Here is an 18,543-nt window from a genome sequence, read left to right on the forward strand (position 1 = left end):
ATAGTATTTTCTAAAGCCCTGTATATTTTTTATTGTTCAGACTTTTAATTATTTCCAGGATCTCCTAAGATCTGAACTTCCAGATTCTATAGAAAGTGCGTTGCAGGGTGATGAGAGATGTGTACTGGATACCATGCGGTTAGTAGATCTTCTTTTGGTGCTACTGTTCGAAGGGAGAAAAGCCCTGCCAAAATCCAGTGCTGGATCTACAGGCAGAATCCCAGGATTGCGAAGGCTGGATAGTTCTGGGGAACGTTCTCATCGGCAGCTGATAGATTGCATCCGCAGTAAGGATACTGATGCACTAATAGATGCTATTGACACAGGAGGTAAGCAAAAATACTCTATTTATCTCATTCTGGTTTTCAGAGTATCTTTTTATTTTTATAATCTATGGTGTCATAACAAATACTTAGGTAGTACCTTGAAATTCTTTATATGCAAGTTCTCTTATTTTATTAAATACACAACAGGTCTTGTTAGTAATAATTCCTATGGTAACTTTTTTATTGCCCTAAATGCTTCCCTAGAATTATTGAGGCTGCTTAATTTTTTTAAGACCTGTCACTTATTTAAAGAACATTAATAAAGTTTAATTTCCTAATTTTGGGAGCTTTAATTATTTAATTTAATTGTATCTTTCAGCTTTTGAAGTAAATTTTATGGATGATGTAGGACAAACTCTTTTAAACTGGGCCTCAGCTTTTGGAACTCAGGAAATGGTAAATTAGTTTTACAGAACCTTAAAAACTTAGGCTATTTATGTAAAGAAAGAGGTGAAAAAATTGTTTCCTTTTTCTTGTTTAACAGGTGGAATTTCTCTGTGAAAGGGGTGCTGATGTTAACAGAGGTCAGAGGTCATCCTCATTACATTATGCAGCATGTTTTGGAAGACCTCAAGTAGCAAAGGTATGACTTAAACTGATACTGTTAGAAACCCTTACATACTGACTTTTTGCCTTGTTCTGTATAAAATGTCTTTGCAGTATGTTTAACATGTGCACTGTCAAATATTTACATGTTCTTTACAGTGTTTATCAAAATACACATTTATTGTTATGATAGGGCAGTAATGTGAATAAAAGGAGTTGTATATTAGCTCTACAGAGATACAAAGCATGTAATGTTCTAATTTTGCTAACACTCATGAGAAAAGTGTAGGAAAGATGTATGAAAAACTCATTTACTACTTTGGAAGAAGGAATCTTAAATTTTTGTTTTTAATGATTAAAAATATTTGTTCTCAGACGCTCTTACGACATGGTGCAAACCCTGATTTGAGGGATGAAGATGGGAAAACTCCTTTAGACAAAGCTCGTGAAAGGGGACACAGTGAAGTGGTGGCTATTCTTCAGTCTCCAGGTGAATGCAGTTTCTAATTCCATACCCTTGCTAGTAGAAATGTTTATATATGTTAAGTAATTCAATTATTAGAATTTTACTCTGTTAAGAATAATTTTAAAGAAATAGTGTTTTGTGACCAACCTTTCTTAACCCGCAAAGTACAAGTAGAGACCCTAATATTTCAGATGTTCTTAAGGGATGGGGATTACCAAAGAAACTGCTGGCTGGGCACAAGCAGTGCCAGTGATCCTGCTCTTCAGCTGTGGAATGGGGCTAGATTGGGATTTAGCTGTGGGTTCAGAGGATGTCAGCCTTGGTAGTTTCTCTGGCATCCTTTCTTTCCATGTGGTAGCTGCACTTTATCTATTTGTGAGGCTTTTGTAGTGCTGGAGCCACAGGTTGTTAGATGTTCACATTTAGTTCACTTTAAGGACTTGGAGATTCTTGTATGAGCAGTTTTTGGTGGTACTTGTTATCAAACAGTTTTGTTCAAGAAGTCTTGCACATGTAAATTTTATATTTTTAGGAATGCATATTCCTGTTCAGGTACTTAAGCTGTTTGTAAAGGAAACTCTTACGTTTATATGAAGGGGTTTTTAGTTGTTTGGTTGGTTTTTTGCCATTGAACATTTTTGGGAAAAATATTTTCCAGGGGACTGGATGTGTCCTGTTAACAAAGGAGATGAGAAGAAAAAGAAAGATGCCAACAAGGACGAGGAAGAATGTAATGAACCCAAAGGAGATCCAGAAATGGCACCCATATACTTGAAAAGATTATTGCCTGTGTTTGCACAAACATTTCAACAAACTATGTTGCCTTCAATAAGGTAATAATCATGACAGACAATTTCCCTGCATATTTTTGATTTCTTAATATACTCTGTTAAAAAAGCCAAGGTGGATTTTCTTTTTCCGGTAAGAATCATAACATCTCGAAGTTTTAAGTAATGCAAGTGACACTTAAACATATTTCCGTTTGAGTAGAAGTGGTGGTTTGAAAAGAGTTGCAAGTTTTATTTTCACTTAGTATTTTAAGTAGCACTTTTACCTTTCTGGGGAAGCAATGTCTTAGAAAAAATATGGTTAGTTAGTCAGAAGTAGGAGAGTATAATGAAAGTACAAATGTAGGAGAGGAAAACTAGTGAAGTGGTATCAAGATACATTCATTGGAAAGACTGGAGAAAGCTGTTTTACAAGATTTTAGAAGACTTCTTAACAGTTTAAGTGTTAATCAACTGGAGAAGATGCCTCTTAGAGAATTAAAAGAATGTAATCTAATTCAATACTGAAAAAGGAATACTGTGGGTGGGATAATGGTTGTGATAAATTGCACCAGACCATAACTTCTGAGCCTTTTACACTACAAATATAACATTTACTTAATCTCTTATTTGTGTTCCTAGTGTTTATAGGTACTTTGAGGGGTGAAATTACGAGGTAAAAAGGGATTTGAGTGGAGAGGGACTCTACATGAGCTGATGATAGGAAGCTTAAACTAGGTCATTTTAAATGAAGGAAATAAACTGTTAACAATCTGTGCATGATTCACTGTTGTTGGAGATTGTGGAAAGAAGTAGTTGGCTCTCTATTTCAAAGTTTTCTCTATGAATCAGGTAAATAATATTTTTGAAAGTCAGAAAAAAAATTCAGCTTTAATCAATCAGAAGTGATTGGCTTCCAAATTAATTGTAGTTCTTAATAAGGAAAGCTGCATGATGTAATAGTAATTTTAGACTTCAAAACAATAGGCATCTCACCAAAACATGGCAAGTATATGACAGAAATGGAAGGCTGAATAACTGGGAGGAAGATGAAGTATGCAGAAGTGAATTATCACTAAGTGTGGATAAAGACAGAATGTAAAATAGGTTTACCTAAAGAAGTGTTGAGGAGAGAAAAATACGTTACTTATAGTGCTGTAGAATCAAAAAAGATCAGTAGGTGAATTACTCTTAGAGATAATCTAGGATATATTAACAACAACCAATTTTGGTTCCACTAACGAGAACTGAAACTCATTTAATTTTTTTTTTGTTTTGAAAGCATGCAGAAATGCAGCGCAAAAGCAGTTGAACCTTTTTGTTGCTTTAATTACTGCTTGTTTTATCTTTATAAGAATCTTTCTTTTTCCTATGATCTCTTTTAAAGGAAAGCAAGTCTTGCCCTCATTAGAAAAATGATACATTTTTGTTCTGAGGCACTGCTGAAAGAGGTTTGTGACTCTGATGCTGGACACAATCTGCCCACGATACTGGTTGAGATAACAGCTACAGTTCTTGATCAAGAGGTAGGAACAAAGAAAATGTTGTCTTTTTATGAAACCAGTGCAAAAAAGGGGTTTATGCTTATTAATTCCACTTACTTGTTAATAACTAACCTCAAAGTGTGGCCACATATGAAGTTCAGCATGCAAAGATACTTTTAAGAGATTTCCTTTATTATTTCCTTTCCATCCCAATGTGTTACAGGATGACGACGATGGCCATTTGCTAGCCTTGCAAATCATAAGGGATTTGGTGGATAAAGGTGGTGATCTTTTTCTAGACCAGCTGGCTAGACTTGGTGTAATTAGTAAAGTGTCAACTTTGGCGGGGCCGTCATCTGATGATGAAAATGAAGAGGAATCTAAGCCTGAGAAGGTAAGTACAGTATCGATAGCTCTATTTGTGCCTGTAAACCCAAGACTTCTAGTACAATTTTCACTGTTAAGAAAATGTCCAGGGTAAGGTAGTTAGGTTATTAACGCTTATTGTAAGCCACTTGTTTTAATTGTTTTTGTTTTCTGTAACTTCATTTTCTGTTAGCACATCATCTGCTGAGTTTTCCTATTCATATTTACTTGTGGTCAGGATGATTGGCACTTGTTTTTGTCTAGTGTTTTGAAAATGACTGCTAAACGAAATGCATCCTTTTTGAATAGAGTGCATTGCTTTCAATGTACGCGCATCACATAATTGCAGATATTTTAAACATTGTTATGGAATATATTAAAAGTATAAAAAAGAAAATAATTTCCTACATAATGAAAACTTTAAGGGCATATTGAAGTTATTATATGGAATATATTAAAAGTATAAAAAAGAAAATAATTTCCTACATAATGAAAACTTTAAGGGCATATTGAAGTTATTTACCAATTTCCATGACCTGATGGTCATATTCCTGACCACTCAGATGAACTGAGTGGATAGCAGACCACTTGTTAGCCATTCAGTTAAGTCTTACAGTTAAGCCTTAAGTGTGTAATGAAGTTTTTCACTGTGGGTTTTGGGTTTTTTGGGTTTTTGGGCAGTTGGGTTTGTATCGGGGTTTTTTGGTTTGGGTGCTTTTTTTTTGTGTTTAGGTATTTAAAAACTGTCTAGACATGGTCCTGGGCAACTGGCTCTAGATGGCCCTACCTGAGCAGGGGTTTGGACTAGATGTCCTCCAGAGGTCCCTTCCAACCTCAGCCATTTTGTGATCCTTTTCTCACAATACAAGTTTTGAACAGAGGTGGATGTCCCAGCCAGTAGGCTGTTGTTATCCTTGAGTAGATAAATCTGTATCTGAAAAGAAGCTTCCTAAAAATATCTTATTCTGTTAAAGAATACTTTTAAAGATACATTTTACAGACAGAGGTATAGTTTCTATAATTTTGGTTTGAGTGATTCTTTCTCTTCAAGCCTTTTAAAAATGTCTGTGTTTTGTGTGGTTTTTTTTGTTGGTTTGGGGTTGGGTTTTTTTGGTTTTGTGGTGTGGGGCTTTTTGTTGGTTTTTTGGGTTTGTTTGTTTTGTCTGATACAATTTTATTACAGGAGGACGAACCACAGGAGGATGCTAAAGAACTGCAACAGGGTAAACCATATCACTGGAGAGACTGGTCAATCATTAGGGGAAGGGACTGCCTGTATATCTGGAGTGATGCTGCAGCCCTGGAGCTATCTAATGGTAGTAATGGATGGTTCAGATTTATCTTGGATGGAAAACTAGCCACAATGTATTCCAGTGGTAGCCCTGAAGGAGGATCCGATAGTTCAGGTAGTTTCTTTACAATTCAAGTCCAAGTTAAGTTTTGAGACTCCTATATTTGTTCATATAATTTGATTGGAGCTGTTTTCTTTTGCAGGAATTGGCTTACTAAATAGTAAAGGATGTAAACAGGTGGAAGGTGGTCAGTTAATTGTGATGCTTTTTATCAGATAGCATGTGACCATAACTTGACTTCTTTGGTGACTTGTGTTAAATAAACATCTTGCCAGTAAAAGTGTATTAACTTCGTTTTGTTTTGATTCTTCTTCATGCATACTTAATTTTTTCACCCCAGTCATTAAAAGCACTTTGTAGTGGCCATCCCAGGAAAAGCAGGTTGAAATGGCGATTTGTTGTTTGCTTCTAGCTAGCAGAATGAAATTGCATGTGTTTGAAGACAAAGTAATGGAAAGTTTCTCATCGAGATTGGGAAACAAATTACAGTGTCTTAATTGTTTGTCGGGGAGAGGATAAGGGAACAGACCTTATGCACTGGCAATGCACAGGTGGTTTTAATTTTCTGTACAGAATACGCAACTTGTTCTGGATGCAGAAACAACCCTCCTTTATGGTTTCATCTTTTTTTGCAACAGTTCATGCATTTATGAACCAGCAGACATAAAATGCTTTGCAATATTATTATGTTTTGAGCAATCCATTGAGTGAAATAACAGAACATATTATGATTCAGGATAGAAACAAAGTGCTAATGACTTTATTCATTAATTTTGGGACATGAAGACAAAATTTGGTAGTGTGTTTCTGGATTATAACGCAGCTGGAAACCACTTCTAGACATTTTTTTTTGGTCAGAAAATTTATCCTTGCATTCTTTTTAACATGGTTAATAAATAATTTACCTTAAAAGGTAACCTATTTCTGTGTTGAGTTAGTTGTTTATCATACGATATCATTTTAAGAAGATCGTGAGGTTAATTTCTCAAATCCTCATAGCCCCCGGATGCCAGTTCTGCTGTTTTCCTTCCAAATGATGTGGGTGTGGGGATGGGATTTTACTATTTCTATACAAGATGAGTGGAATGGAGATGGCTCAGATGAATTTGGAGTGAACAGAATTTAAAACAGAAGTCAGATTAGGAATTTAAGATGTGTCTCTTCATGTCAGTCTTGAAAAAAAAAATTGAATAAATCCCAACTTTTTGAACAAGATACTGAGCATGGATATTATGGGAGGGAAGGAGGTAAAGTAGGATTAAATGAGGCTTCTTGTGATTTTTTTGTCAAATAGACATCTAGTAAGAATGCTGATGTTGCAGAGTAATTTGCCTGAACTTTAACCATTAGGTCCGAGTGTGTGCAGCAGCCTTTCTTTTACTTAAGAGATAAGAAACTAGTACTTGTTAACTAAAGTTAACTACAGTACCATATAAACTCAGAACAGTGTCTCTAAGTCCTGAACTGTACTATATGTTCTGCTCTCCTAAATCATTACTGATTAATCTCATGGTATACTTTTTAGTAACTTCATGACTGGCAAGAATATAGAGGGTTGAGTAATGGAATTTGTGAGTGTGTATCGCATGATAAAAGCTGGGACGGGAGGGGGAAATACATATTATGAACATTTTTGGAAGGTCTGTACTCACCCCTCTCCACATTAGCTTAATACTTGTTTTGTTTGAATTTTTAGAAAAAATAAAAGTTCAATGCAAAAATTGAAATTTAATGGTAATTCTGAAACTTTAAGTGAGTCTCAAAATCTAAGGGAACCCAAAATTATTCCCAACCATGTATAATCATTGCATTTTCATTGTCACATGCTATATAATTTGTTAAAAAGTAATGACGGAAATTTGGAAAGGTTTCATTAATGGAATTTTTATTTTGCATATGAAAATTCAAAATTCTTTTTATAAACCTTCTCTCTGGATGCTATGAATTCTAAGCAATAAAGAATGTTACGCCTCAAGAATGTATATTTATTTTTTCATAGAGATTATTTATTTTGGTATTATACAACAATAAAAATGGCAAATTTAAAAAACCTAGAGCATAAGTCATTGCAGCAAAAGGAAAACAGCAATTTTACAAGTGCATGGACTACAAAAGCTGAACTTATCAAATTAGAATGTTGAAAGATGAGGATACTTGTTAACTTTGAAGTTGAGATGTAATCTTTAATGAGGTTATTGCATTTTTATTTCATATGGAATTTTTATTTTTCGAATTATGAACTCATCAAATTTTCTGGAATTATACTAACTAACATTTCAAATGTAGTGTGCAGCCTTTTAATTACTACAGTATCAAAGTATAACCTTGGATGTCTCCAGGGATGGAGCATCTACCACCTCTCTGGGCAACCTGTTCCAGTGTTTCACCACCCTCATTGTGAAAAATTTCTTCCTTATGTCTAGTCTGCATCTACCCCCTTTTAGTTTAAAACCATTATCCCGTGTCCTATTGCAACAGGCTGTGCTAAAATGTTTGTCCCCATTTGTCTTATAAGCCCCCCCCCTAAGTACTGAAAGTCTTTTCTTCAAGAGAAGAACAACTGAGATATCGTTGGAATAATCTCAGGCTAGATTATCTAGGTATCCTAAAAGTAGGATGTGATCCTGTTTGTCATCTATTAAATATCTCTATACAAATATTAGGTTTTAATCAAGTCTCACACAGTGCCATTAGATTTTTTTTTTTTCCTTATTTCATATTTTTCTCAGTGATATAGAGGCCTTTAAAATTTTTGTTATTACTAAAAAAGGAATAGGAACATCTTCATTATAACTTGAATTAGCGTAATGTCACTGTATTAAGTAATGTAATTGTGGCTTGCTTACTTTCTCTGAGGTAGAAGTTCTACAAAGGAGATGAATAAAAGTTTTAGTATAGCTTATAAAAAATTAATAAAAAAATTTTTGGGTGCCTTTGTGATGCTTAATCACAGAATCACTAAGGTTGGAAAGGACCTTCAAGATCAAGTCCAACCATTAATCCAGCGCCACCATGTCCCTTAAACCATGTCCTGAAGTGCCACATCCACACGTTTTTTGAACACTTCCAGAGACGGCAACTCCACCACCTCCCTGGGCAGCCTGTTCCAATGCCTGACCACCCTCTCAGTGAAGAAATTTTTCCTAATATCCAGTCTAAACCTCCCCTGGTGCAACTTGAGGCCATTTCTTCTTGTCCTATCACTAGTTACTTGGGAGAAGAGGCCAACACCCTCGTTGCCACAACCCCCTTTCAGGTAGCTGTAGAGAGTGATGAGGTCTCCCCTCAGCCTCCTCTTCTCCAGACTAAACAACCCCAGTTCCCTCAGCCGCTCCTCATAAGACATGTGCTCCAGACCCCTCACCAGCTTTGTTGCCCTTCTCTGGACACGCTCAAGCACCTCAACGTCCTTCTTGTAGTGAAGGGGCCCAAAACTGAACACAGTATTCGAGGTGCGGCCTCACCAGTGCCGAGTACAGGGGCACAATCACTTCCCTACTCCTGCTGGCCACACCATTTCTGATACAGGCCAGGACACTGTTGGCCACCTTGGTACACTGCAAATAGCTGTTGTCTCAGCTCAAATTTCCTTTTAGCACATGTTGATTCTCAGTCTGTGTAAAGGTGTTTGAATTTTTTTCTTTTTTTATAGGGCTTCAACATATTTTCTCCACTTGCTTTAAGCTATGACGTTGATTGCTGTTTTCCTATTGGAGGTTTCATTTAATTTCCTATTTCTAAAAACTCACTTTTGAGACTAGTTCATGCTGGCAATAATGACATAAATTATTTTTGCAAGACTAAAAGTTTATCATGGATTTCTTTGAACTTCGTGTTACAATTGGAAAGATGAATTAATGCAGTTGTCAGTAGCACCATTCAGAAAGAGTTACATTGTCCACTTTGAAGTGATAGTGGCATAAATCACTGTTGAAGTATGTAAATGTACTGGGAAGAAATTTAGAATACTTCTAGGCCCTTAATTTCAAACTTAATTTTGCATTGAATGTACTCACTTGTTTTGCTCTTGCAAAAAAAAAAAAAAAAAAGTGTGTTTGAGATATATGATGGTGGAATCAATTGTTGGAAGAAAAAAAATAATGTTTGTTTCTTTTTAAATAGAAAGTAGGAGTGAGTTCCTTGAGAAGTTGCAAAGAGCTCGAAGCCAAGTAAAGCCATCCACCACAAGTCAGCCAATTTTATCGGCACCAGGGCCAACTAAACTTACTGTGGGAAACTGGTCACTTACCTGTTTAAAAGAAGGAGAAATTGCTATTCACAATTCCGATGGTCAGCAAGCTACAATACTGAAAGAAGATCTGCCAGGCTTTGTGTTTGAATCTAACAGAGGAACAAAGCATTCGTTTACAGCTGAAACCTCTTTGGGTAAGTATGTAGGTATGTGTTATGTGCAGGTAGGAGCAAGTGTATATGAGGTAGTTTTTCTGTTTGTTGTTTTTTACACCTGTGAGAAATTGTGACTTTTCTAAAAATATGTTGCAGGGTCAGAGTTTGTGACTGGCTGGACGGGCAAAAGAGGAAGAAAGCTGAAATCTAAACTGGAGAAGACAAAGCAAAAGGTTGGTGAGCATCTGTGAATTTTATACCTAGAATTTAATTGAGTTTGTTTTATTTTTTAACATGCCTATGGGCGTGTAGTTTTTAATCCTCTTAGAGGATTGAAATCTTCTCTGATTTCAGCTAGACACAATTTTACACTAAGCTTGAAAGGGAAAACTTCACTCAGAACAAAGTGTTTCTGCAGGTGCTTTTATCCAACAGTTTTAGTAAACTGTGCTCTTCTAGAGGAAAACTAATTTTCTTCTAAAAACATAAGGAAATCTAATCCTCCTGACCTATATTTGCATAATTCTGTAGGTTTTTCTTTTGCTTATACAAAAAGAAAAGATGTTATGGTCAATACTACAATTGTATCAGAGGCATATGTTACTTCTATCATTCTTCTTACTTCTTAGATCTTACTTCTATCAGTAAGTATATGTTACTTACTATCACTGAATTCAGATGCTAATTTTAGGCTTCATATCATGACAGATAGGGGGATGGAAGTGAACAGTCTGTATTGTAGGAGTTGTGGTAGTGGAACAAGATGGGTAAAGGCACTCATTTTAGACTTCTCTAAAATTCTTCTTTCTATGTCAAACTGATGAAAAAAAGAGGAACTAAGAAATATTAAGCTTTTTACAAAACTACAAAATAACACTACGTTCTGCGGCCTGCTGATGCTAAGGACTCAAGCTAATCTTCAGTCTTGACCTCTCTTGCAGTTTCTAACAGTGCAACTAATATGTTCTGTACCAAAAATCTGCAGCAAATAAGTACACTTGTATCTGAGGAAATGTGATGCGAAACTGAAAATTAAAATACTGTGTGATGAGGATAAGTGGAATGATAAGAGGAATGCAGTGCTCTTTCATATCTGAGATTGCACGGTGTAGCTCCAGAGCTTGTGAAACACATTATTGTAGGACACATGATGATAATGAAACGGAAAATGTTGTTTAATAAGAACTTATTTTATCAAATCTGTGTATTGAGTGATCCATACTTTGTAGAAAAAGTAATTCTTAGTATAAGGTCACATAAAGACTTTGTGTGTGAATTGGTCTAAGGAATGTGAATAGAACATTCAGAAACCATATAAAACTCCCTTAATCCTACCTCTAAAAAGATTACCAGATCCATGATAGACTTCTAAAGAAACATGTACAGACTGTGAGTCCTGTCTTTTCTCCTACCTTTGTGCTGTAATTTAATAGATGGTAAGCTTAGTTTCTGTAAGTTTCAATAAGACTGTGTATTTCCATTTATTTCTCCTGTACTTTTATCCTTTCAGAACCTTTGCATTTCATGATGTGTGATAGGTTTTCATTCTCCCCTATTTGTTTGTGTCTGTCATGGACTTCTTTAAAAAGATGATCAAGTTTCTAGTATCTTGGAGAATAATAATAGTCTCATTACAGTAAGGTATGACTTCTGATTATCAAAATCCATTTGTAGGTACGCACTATGGCGAGAGATTTATATGATGATCATTTTAAAGCGGTGGAAAGTATGCCTCGAGGAGTAGTTGTAACACTGAGGAACATAGCAACACAGTTAGAGTCTGCATGGGAGCTTCATACAAACAGACAGGTAAGTGTGCTTCCTTTAATTTATAATGTGTGATGTCAGTGCAAATCACATAATTGTATTTAGACTAGTTTGTCATGATGTAGAGGAAAGTGGCAATATGTCTGTCTCAAATGTGGATTTTTTTAATGCATGTAATGCATGTAATTCCTAGTTGTGTACTTTACTGGGACATTATTTTTCAAAAGGAGCAAGTGGAAAAACTGTTATCTTGTTTTACCATAATTGTCTTTTTGTCTTCCAGTGTATTGAGGGAGAAAATACTTGGAGAGATTTAATGAAGACTGCTTTGGAAAACTTAATTGTACTATTGAAGGATGAGAATACTATTTCTCCGTATGAAATGTGCAGTAGTGGCTTAGTTCAGTCGTTGCTTACAGTTTTAAATAATGTGAGTTTATAGAACATAAGTATCTGAAGAAAAACTTTCTTATAAAAATAGTGTAGACATGTGCCTTGATTTAAAAAATCTGTTATAAATGTGGCTTTTTCCCATCTTGATGAAAATCAGGCAGATTTGCTCCAGGTAGTGGTCTACCTGTTGAATATATGCTATCACAATATATTACTTCAGTTCGAATAAGCCATTAAAAGTCTTTAAATAAACACTTGTCAGTTCTAATTGCTGATATAATTTAGCTTTTCACATACAGATTTTAAATAGGGAATTCAGTGAGCCTAAATGCATATTTTTGCCAGTACAAAGAATGAATATATTGATTTGTATTAGAAGTAACTTTTTTTTTCCTCCTAGAATGTCGATTTAGATGTGAAACAAGACTGTAGTCAACTGGTAGAGAGAATAAATGTTTTCAAAACAGCATTCAGTGAAAATGAAGATGATGAAAGGTAAAAAAGCAAAACCAAAAACAAACCCAAAAAACTTTTGCATCTGTGAAGCTGTATGGTATGTTAAAAATAATTTAAAGAAAGAGGAACAGTTCTTTCCATTTCAATTTGTTTTTCTCTGGAATAGAAAATTGGTCTCAAAAGACGGCATCTGCTATTGAAGTAGCAATTGAAAATTTTACTGCATTATTTCTATCTGTAAAAGTAAACTATACTGAATGTGTATCTGTTGAAAAATATAAAGGTGACTTGTTCATCACTGTGCAGATTAATATTTTTCTTACTGTGCTGTAACCATTTAACTAGAACAGATGATACCAGTAGAAATAGAATGCTGAGATATTTGCTACAGCTGTGTACTATTCTCTGAAATACTTTAGGATTTTTTTTTCTCTCTGTTGTGCAGTAACATAGTAACTGTTCACTTTCATAGTCGTCCAGCAGTTGCATTAATTCGGAAATTGATAGCAGTGTTAGAATCTATCGAACGTCTACCTCTCCACTTGTATGATACACCAGGATCTACGTATAATCTTCAGGTAAATGTACAACGATAACATTATATCATACCGAGTGATACACAACTGAACGTTACATGTGAATTTCAGGAAAAGTTACACACATTAAGTCTGAATGAAGCATATTCTTGTACAGCTGGATAGAATTAGGTAAACAACAACGAACATTTTGGCATTTATTTTCTCTAACACTTAATCTAAATATTTGGGTGTTCCTCTACTGTCACTTTTACACGGTGAAGTGAAAGCAAATTTTGGTTGAATAGATGATGTGTTTGTTCGTTCTTATGTCTTCAAGTATTGTTCTCTTTATATGGGAATATGCTCCCTAGTAAGTATTCTTACTACCTGAATGAGCATTTTGTTGAAGATTAAGACATGTTTATTTGTGATGACTAGGGATGGGCTATAATGGTTAAATGGGTCCCTTCTAGGGCTGTGTGCTCATTTGGTAATACAAGACACCTGCAGGATCAGCAACTTCTTATAAAGGAAAAGGCTAAAAATATTACTTGTTTTTGTGTGGAGTCTTAATTTTTTCTATTTGGAAGCACACTTTAGGATTTTACAAGATGGAATATTGTTTGTTTTGATGTGAATATTTCTGTTTTGATGTTAAATTACTAGAAAATAGTTGCAGAAAGTTGCAAAAAACACTGCTGCTACTGAATATTTTGAAATAACATTTTCAAGTTTTATATTATTGGAGTAGCTAGTCTATAAGATTTGGAAATAAAAGCTATGAAAATGCATGCAAAGTGAGAAAATATTAGCTTGAATGTGTAATTGACTTATACATTGACTGTCATATTAAAGAATTGCTTGGTTAATTGAAAAAATGGAGTACTGGGGAATTGCTTTTTAAAGTATTAAATTAGAATATAGTTTGTTTAAATTGTGCAACAAATATACTTGATATGCCACTAAAACTGTTGTAGTGAAGTATATCGCTTTTCTTAAAATTATAAAACTTAAATGGAACAGCCTGCATTAAACATTAGCTACTCTTTCAGATATTAACAAGGCGCTTGAGGTTTCGTTTGGAACGTGCCTCGGGGGAGACATCTTTAATAGATCGAACTGGTAGAATGCTAAAGATGGAGCCATTGGCAACTGTTGAATCTCTAGAACAGTATCTCCTGAAAATGGTGAGCAACGTACCACACACGTAGTTCACAAGGAATGGTTGGATTCTGCATCTCTAATCTCTGATTTCTTTTCATTCATATGTAGGTGGCAAAGCAATGGTACGACTTTGATAGGGCTTCATTTGTTTTTGTACGAAAACTACGTGAAGGCCAATCATTTGTTTTCAGGCATCAACATGATTTTGATGAAAACGGGATTATTTACTGGATTGGGACAAATGCAAAGTGAGTTTCTTCAAAGCTAAATATTTTGAGGTTAGATATAATAAACTGTGATCCATCGCGTGGGGTGGGGAGGGAGAATTCATAATGCAATGAAATCTGTTATAATTTTTTTAGGAGTGGGAGGTATCTTTGCTTTTACTGTTGATCAATAGAATTACCTTTCTTTTTACCCTACTTCAGAGATTAATATTTTTCTATTATTTAAGTCGAATTGAGAATTTGTTTGTATGCTTACCTAAGAAATGATGGGGTGGGGAAGTTTGGGTCTTTATTTTTTTTTGCTGTGGTTGGGCAGGGTTTTTTTTGTTTGGGTTTGTTTGGATTTTGGTTTTTTTAAACCGCTGTAGTAAAGTGATGCTTGGAATATCTAAAGTTACCTAATCATCTAAAAATTATAATAATCATTTTGGTTTGTAGTAAACTCAGTTGTAATCTACAGTTTACAGTAAATGTCAAATGTTATTGATATATTTTTTTTAATATAAGAAATAATTGAATAGTACATTTTTTTCTCTTTTTAATATAGAACTGCATATGAGTGGGTAAATCCAGCAGCCTATGGCTTAGTAGTGGTTACATCCTCAGAAGGAAGAAATCTGCCTTATGGCCGTTTAGAAGACATCCTAAGCCGTGACAGTTCAGCTCTCAACTGTCATACTAACGATGATAAGAATGCTTGGTTTGCCATAGATCTTGGCCTTTGGGTTATACCATCAGCTTACACATTACGCCATGCTCGAGGTTATGGACGATCTGCCCTCAGAAATTGGGTTTTCCAGGTATCTAAGGATGGACAGAACTGGACTACTTTGTATACGCATGTTGATGACTGTAGTCTCAACGAACCAGGGTATGTGAGTGTATTTTATCACTTTTTATAAAACTGAGCTCGGTTAAAAATGTACTTGGCTGTAGACTAAGATGTACTATAGGTGTAATTACCTACCATTTCTTTACATAGTTACATGATCTAAATTATGAAGGATGGGTTGGAAAAGTAGTAATTCATAAGTTCTCGGTATGGTTCACATAATGGCATTCAGGCTTGGGGAGGAGTGGCTAGAGAGCAGCCCGGCGGAAAGGGACCTGGGGGTGCTGGCTGACAGCCGGCTGAACATGAGCCGGCAGTGTGCCCAGGTGGCCAAGAAGGCCAACAGCGTCCTGGCCTGTATCAGAAATAGTGTGGCCAGCAGGAGTAGGGAAGTGATCATGCCCCTGTACTCGGCACTGGTGAGGCCGCACCTCGAATACTGTGTTCAGTTTTGGGCCCCTTCACTACAAGAAGGACGTTGAGGTGCTTGAGCGTGTCCAGAGAAGGGCAACGAAGCTGGTGAGGGGTCTGGAGCACAAGTCTTATGAGGAGCGGCTGAGGGAACTGGGGTTGTTTAGTCTGGAGAAGAGGAGGCTGAGGGGAGACCTCATCACTCTCTACAGCTACCTGAAAGGGGGTTGTGGCAACGAGGGTGTTGGCCTCTTCTCCCAAGTAACTAGTGATAGGACAAGAGGAAATGGCCTCAGGTTGCACCAGGGGAGGTTTGGACTGGATATTAGGAAAAATTTCTTCACTGAGAGAGTGGTCAGGCATTGGCACAGGCTGCCCAGGGAGGTGGTGGAGTTGCCGTCTCTGGAAGTGTTCAAAAAACGTGTGGATGTGGCACTTCGGGACATGGTTTAGGGGACATGGTGGTGCTGGATTAATGGTTAAACTTGATGATCTTGAAGGTCCTTTCCAACCTAGTGATTCTGTGATTCGGTGATTCTGTGATTCTGTGATTTGTGCTTTTCCATCATTGTAAAAAAAAAAATCGATATTTTTTTTAGAAAATAGTAACACTAGCACTCATCCAGAGTTTGTCCCTAATGTTAATAGGTTTTATGTATCTTGCATTCTTGGTAGTTTTATGATTTTTATCCATACATGATCAACATTGTGGGTTTGTCTGCTTTTGGTACTAAGCTTTCTGGTTTTGCCCCCCCCTCCCCTTTTCTTTTTTGTCCCCCACCCACACCCCCTTTCTAATAAACTTAAAGGTCTACAGCAACATGGCCCTTAGATCCTCCAAAAGATGAGAAACAAGGTTGGAGACATGTTAGAATAAAACAGATGGGAAAGAATGCCAGTGGGCAAACACACTACCTCTCCCTGTCTGGATTTGAACTTTATGGCACCGTGAATGGAGTATGTGAAGATCAGCTGGGTAAGAGAAAGAATGTGTACACCTTACTTGTTCTCTTAAAATGCTTATGAACATACAGTATAAAAATCGGTGTGAAAAAGCAGGTTAACTTTTGCAATGGAACTTGGTTAGAAACTTAAGCTCAAAATCATTCCCCATTGAATTCTTTTAAGTCTTTTCATTCCAATTTACATTTCTTGTAGGAAAAGCTGCTAAAGAAGCTGAAGCAAATCTGCGAAGGCAGCGACGTCTGGTCCGTTCTCAGGTGTTGAAATATATGGTTCCAGGAGCTCGTGTAATCAGAGGAATCGACTGGAAATGGAGAGATCAGGATGGAAGCCCACAGGGTGAAGGCACTGTTACAGGAGAATTGCATAATGGTGAGCATGAATTGCTGGAATTTGTAAATGTTTGTAGCATGACTAGTTCATGTGAATTGGTAGCATTAAAGTATTTCCTTTGTAGTGTCTTGATGAAATTTTAAATGTTCGGGGGAGAAGGAACTCAAATACTACAGTTGTTGTGGTCCATTTGTGAAAGTCCATTTTAATGCATGAAAAAATTTCTTGCTGTAAATGAAACTTTTAGAGCTTTGCTCAATTAAAATACCAAATTGTTATTTAGACATCTGTTACGAAAAAGTATATGAAGGTGATTGATACAAACTGCTTAATTAAGCTTTGGGCCTGCAAAATCTATAATTACCTTCTTCATTTCTTCTAGCTTAGCATTTGCAATATTCGTCTTGACTTTTGTTATATCCTGTACCTTTCCTACCTTGCTAGCTTCATTGGGATCAAGTTGTTGTTTGGTTTTTTTAATTAAAAGCATGAAAAGTAATTAACCTGTGGATCAAAATAAAAATCTGCAACAGCTAGGGTAGTCAGTGCTCAGGAAGGTAAGATACTGAAGAGGGTCCAGAAGAGGTGATGATCTTGTCAGCTTGAACATACTTTCCACTTTTCCCCCTTTCTCCCTGTTTTGGGGTATGTAAGACTTGCCTTGTTTCTGAAGCATCTTCAGCCACTCTTGAGCTTATTCTTAGCCAGATTTTTAAATTTCTTCTAGTTTGTTGAATTGTCAGCTCTCAAACATGGAGAAATGTCCGAAGGGCAATGTCTTAAAATGTTTTAAAACTTTGAATCTTATTTAAGCCATTCAGTATAGCTTGTAGGGAGTTCTTCAGTCTTCTGTATATCGTTCTTATCAGATGCTACAGTATCCATAGCTACATTCTCACTTTGAAGACTTTAGGTATTGTTGGTGAGTAGTATTCTACTAAATTAGTGTTTTCATTCCTATGTTCTGGTAAAACTTTCCCGTTTAAGCATAGGTGAAATTGAGGTTTGTGTATCAAATGGTGACGCCAAACAATATAAAATGTTTATCAGCAGACTTTTATTCCTGTCACAGTTGTCTTTCAAATAGAATTTTAAACATAGTATCCCATTGACTTTTTTGTCATTATTCACAAGTTAAGACAAACCTTGAGTTGTTTTAGGACTGTAATGCTGGGGTAGTAAGACTCCAAGTACATAATATGTATTTAAAAATTGTGCAGATTTAAAGCTGTTTGTAATTAATATTTTAGGAGAAGGAACTATACAAAACAAGAACAGTTATTTAGTTATGCTTTTATGTAATACCATGTTCAGATATTCATAAAGGGGAAAAAATGATACTGTTTAACTACAGTATGGAACTTCTTTCTTTTTTTTTGTATTTGATAAGAAAGGCAAATAAACTGTAGAAAGGCAAAAATTCAGACTTGCTTCACAACTTTACCCTTCAAAGGTTTAGTGACATGAAGCTACTCAGATATAGCTCATGAAGATGGAATAAAACCATACAAGAATAATGTGATCTAAACTTGCTCATGTGGGGATGAAATGTCTACTTATCATATCTGAAAACTTAATATGTTTTAAATACTCTTCCTCCAGAGTGGTATTTCTAAATAGAAAATTGCCTGTGACCTTCTAGACCTGTTTTGGTCTAGAAGTGATGACTTTTGCATAGTTATAAGGTAAAAGTACACCTGGCACAGAAAAAAAAGAGTATTTTACTTCAAATTAGCTGTTTTCTATTTTATTAAAGAAAAACGTGTGCTTACATCTGGACCTGACAACTTGTTACAGAAGATGACTGAGCTTTAGAGATTTTGTT

General features: G+C 35.8%; 1 protein-coding gene across 1 annotated transcript in view; it reads left to right on the forward strand.

The window, feature by feature from the left end:
- The window catches only part of HECTD1 (HECT domain E3 ubiquitin protein ligase 1), a gene marked incomplete at its 3' end in the record, with an annotated part of 63,173 nt that overhangs the window by 22,278 nt on the left and 22,352 nt on the right, over window positions 1–18,543 (forward strand). Inside the window, exons 5-23 of the mRNA XM_082000148.1 lie at window positions 59–329; window positions 646–722; window positions 811–909; window positions 1,248–1,362; window positions 1,997–2,171; window positions 3,493–3,631; window positions 3,813–3,983; window positions 5,139–5,361; window positions 9,430–9,693; window positions 9,811–9,887; window positions 11,329–11,463; window positions 11,705–11,851; window positions 12,215–12,309; window positions 12,743–12,848; window positions 13,841–13,975; window positions 14,061–14,200; window positions 14,727–15,050; window positions 16,232–16,398; window positions 16,581–16,757. Of these exons, the coding sequence (XP_081856274.1) occupies window positions 59–329; window positions 646–722; window positions 811–909; window positions 1,248–1,362; window positions 1,997–2,171; window positions 3,493–3,631; window positions 3,813–3,983; window positions 5,139–5,361; window positions 9,430–9,693; window positions 9,811–9,887; window positions 11,329–11,463; window positions 11,705–11,851; window positions 12,215–12,309; window positions 12,743–12,848; window positions 13,841–13,975; window positions 14,061–14,200; window positions 14,727–15,050; window positions 16,232–16,398; window positions 16,581–16,757 (3,037 nt within the window). The remainder of the gene's footprint in view (window positions 1–58; window positions 330–645; window positions 723–810; window positions 910–1,247; window positions 1,363–1,996; window positions 2,172–3,492; window positions 3,632–3,812; window positions 3,984–5,138; window positions 5,362–9,429; window positions 9,694–9,810; window positions 9,888–11,328; window positions 11,464–11,704; window positions 11,852–12,214; window positions 12,310–12,742; window positions 12,849–13,840; window positions 13,976–14,060; window positions 14,201–14,726; window positions 15,051–16,231; window positions 16,399–16,580; window positions 16,758–18,543) is intronic.

Source organism: Phaethon aethereus, assembly GCF_964289735.1.
Source record: "Phaethon aethereus genome assembly, chromosome: 5".
Classification (NCBI taxonomy): Eukaryota; Metazoa; Chordata; class Aves; order Phaethontiformes; family Phaethontidae; genus Phaethon; species Phaethon aethereus.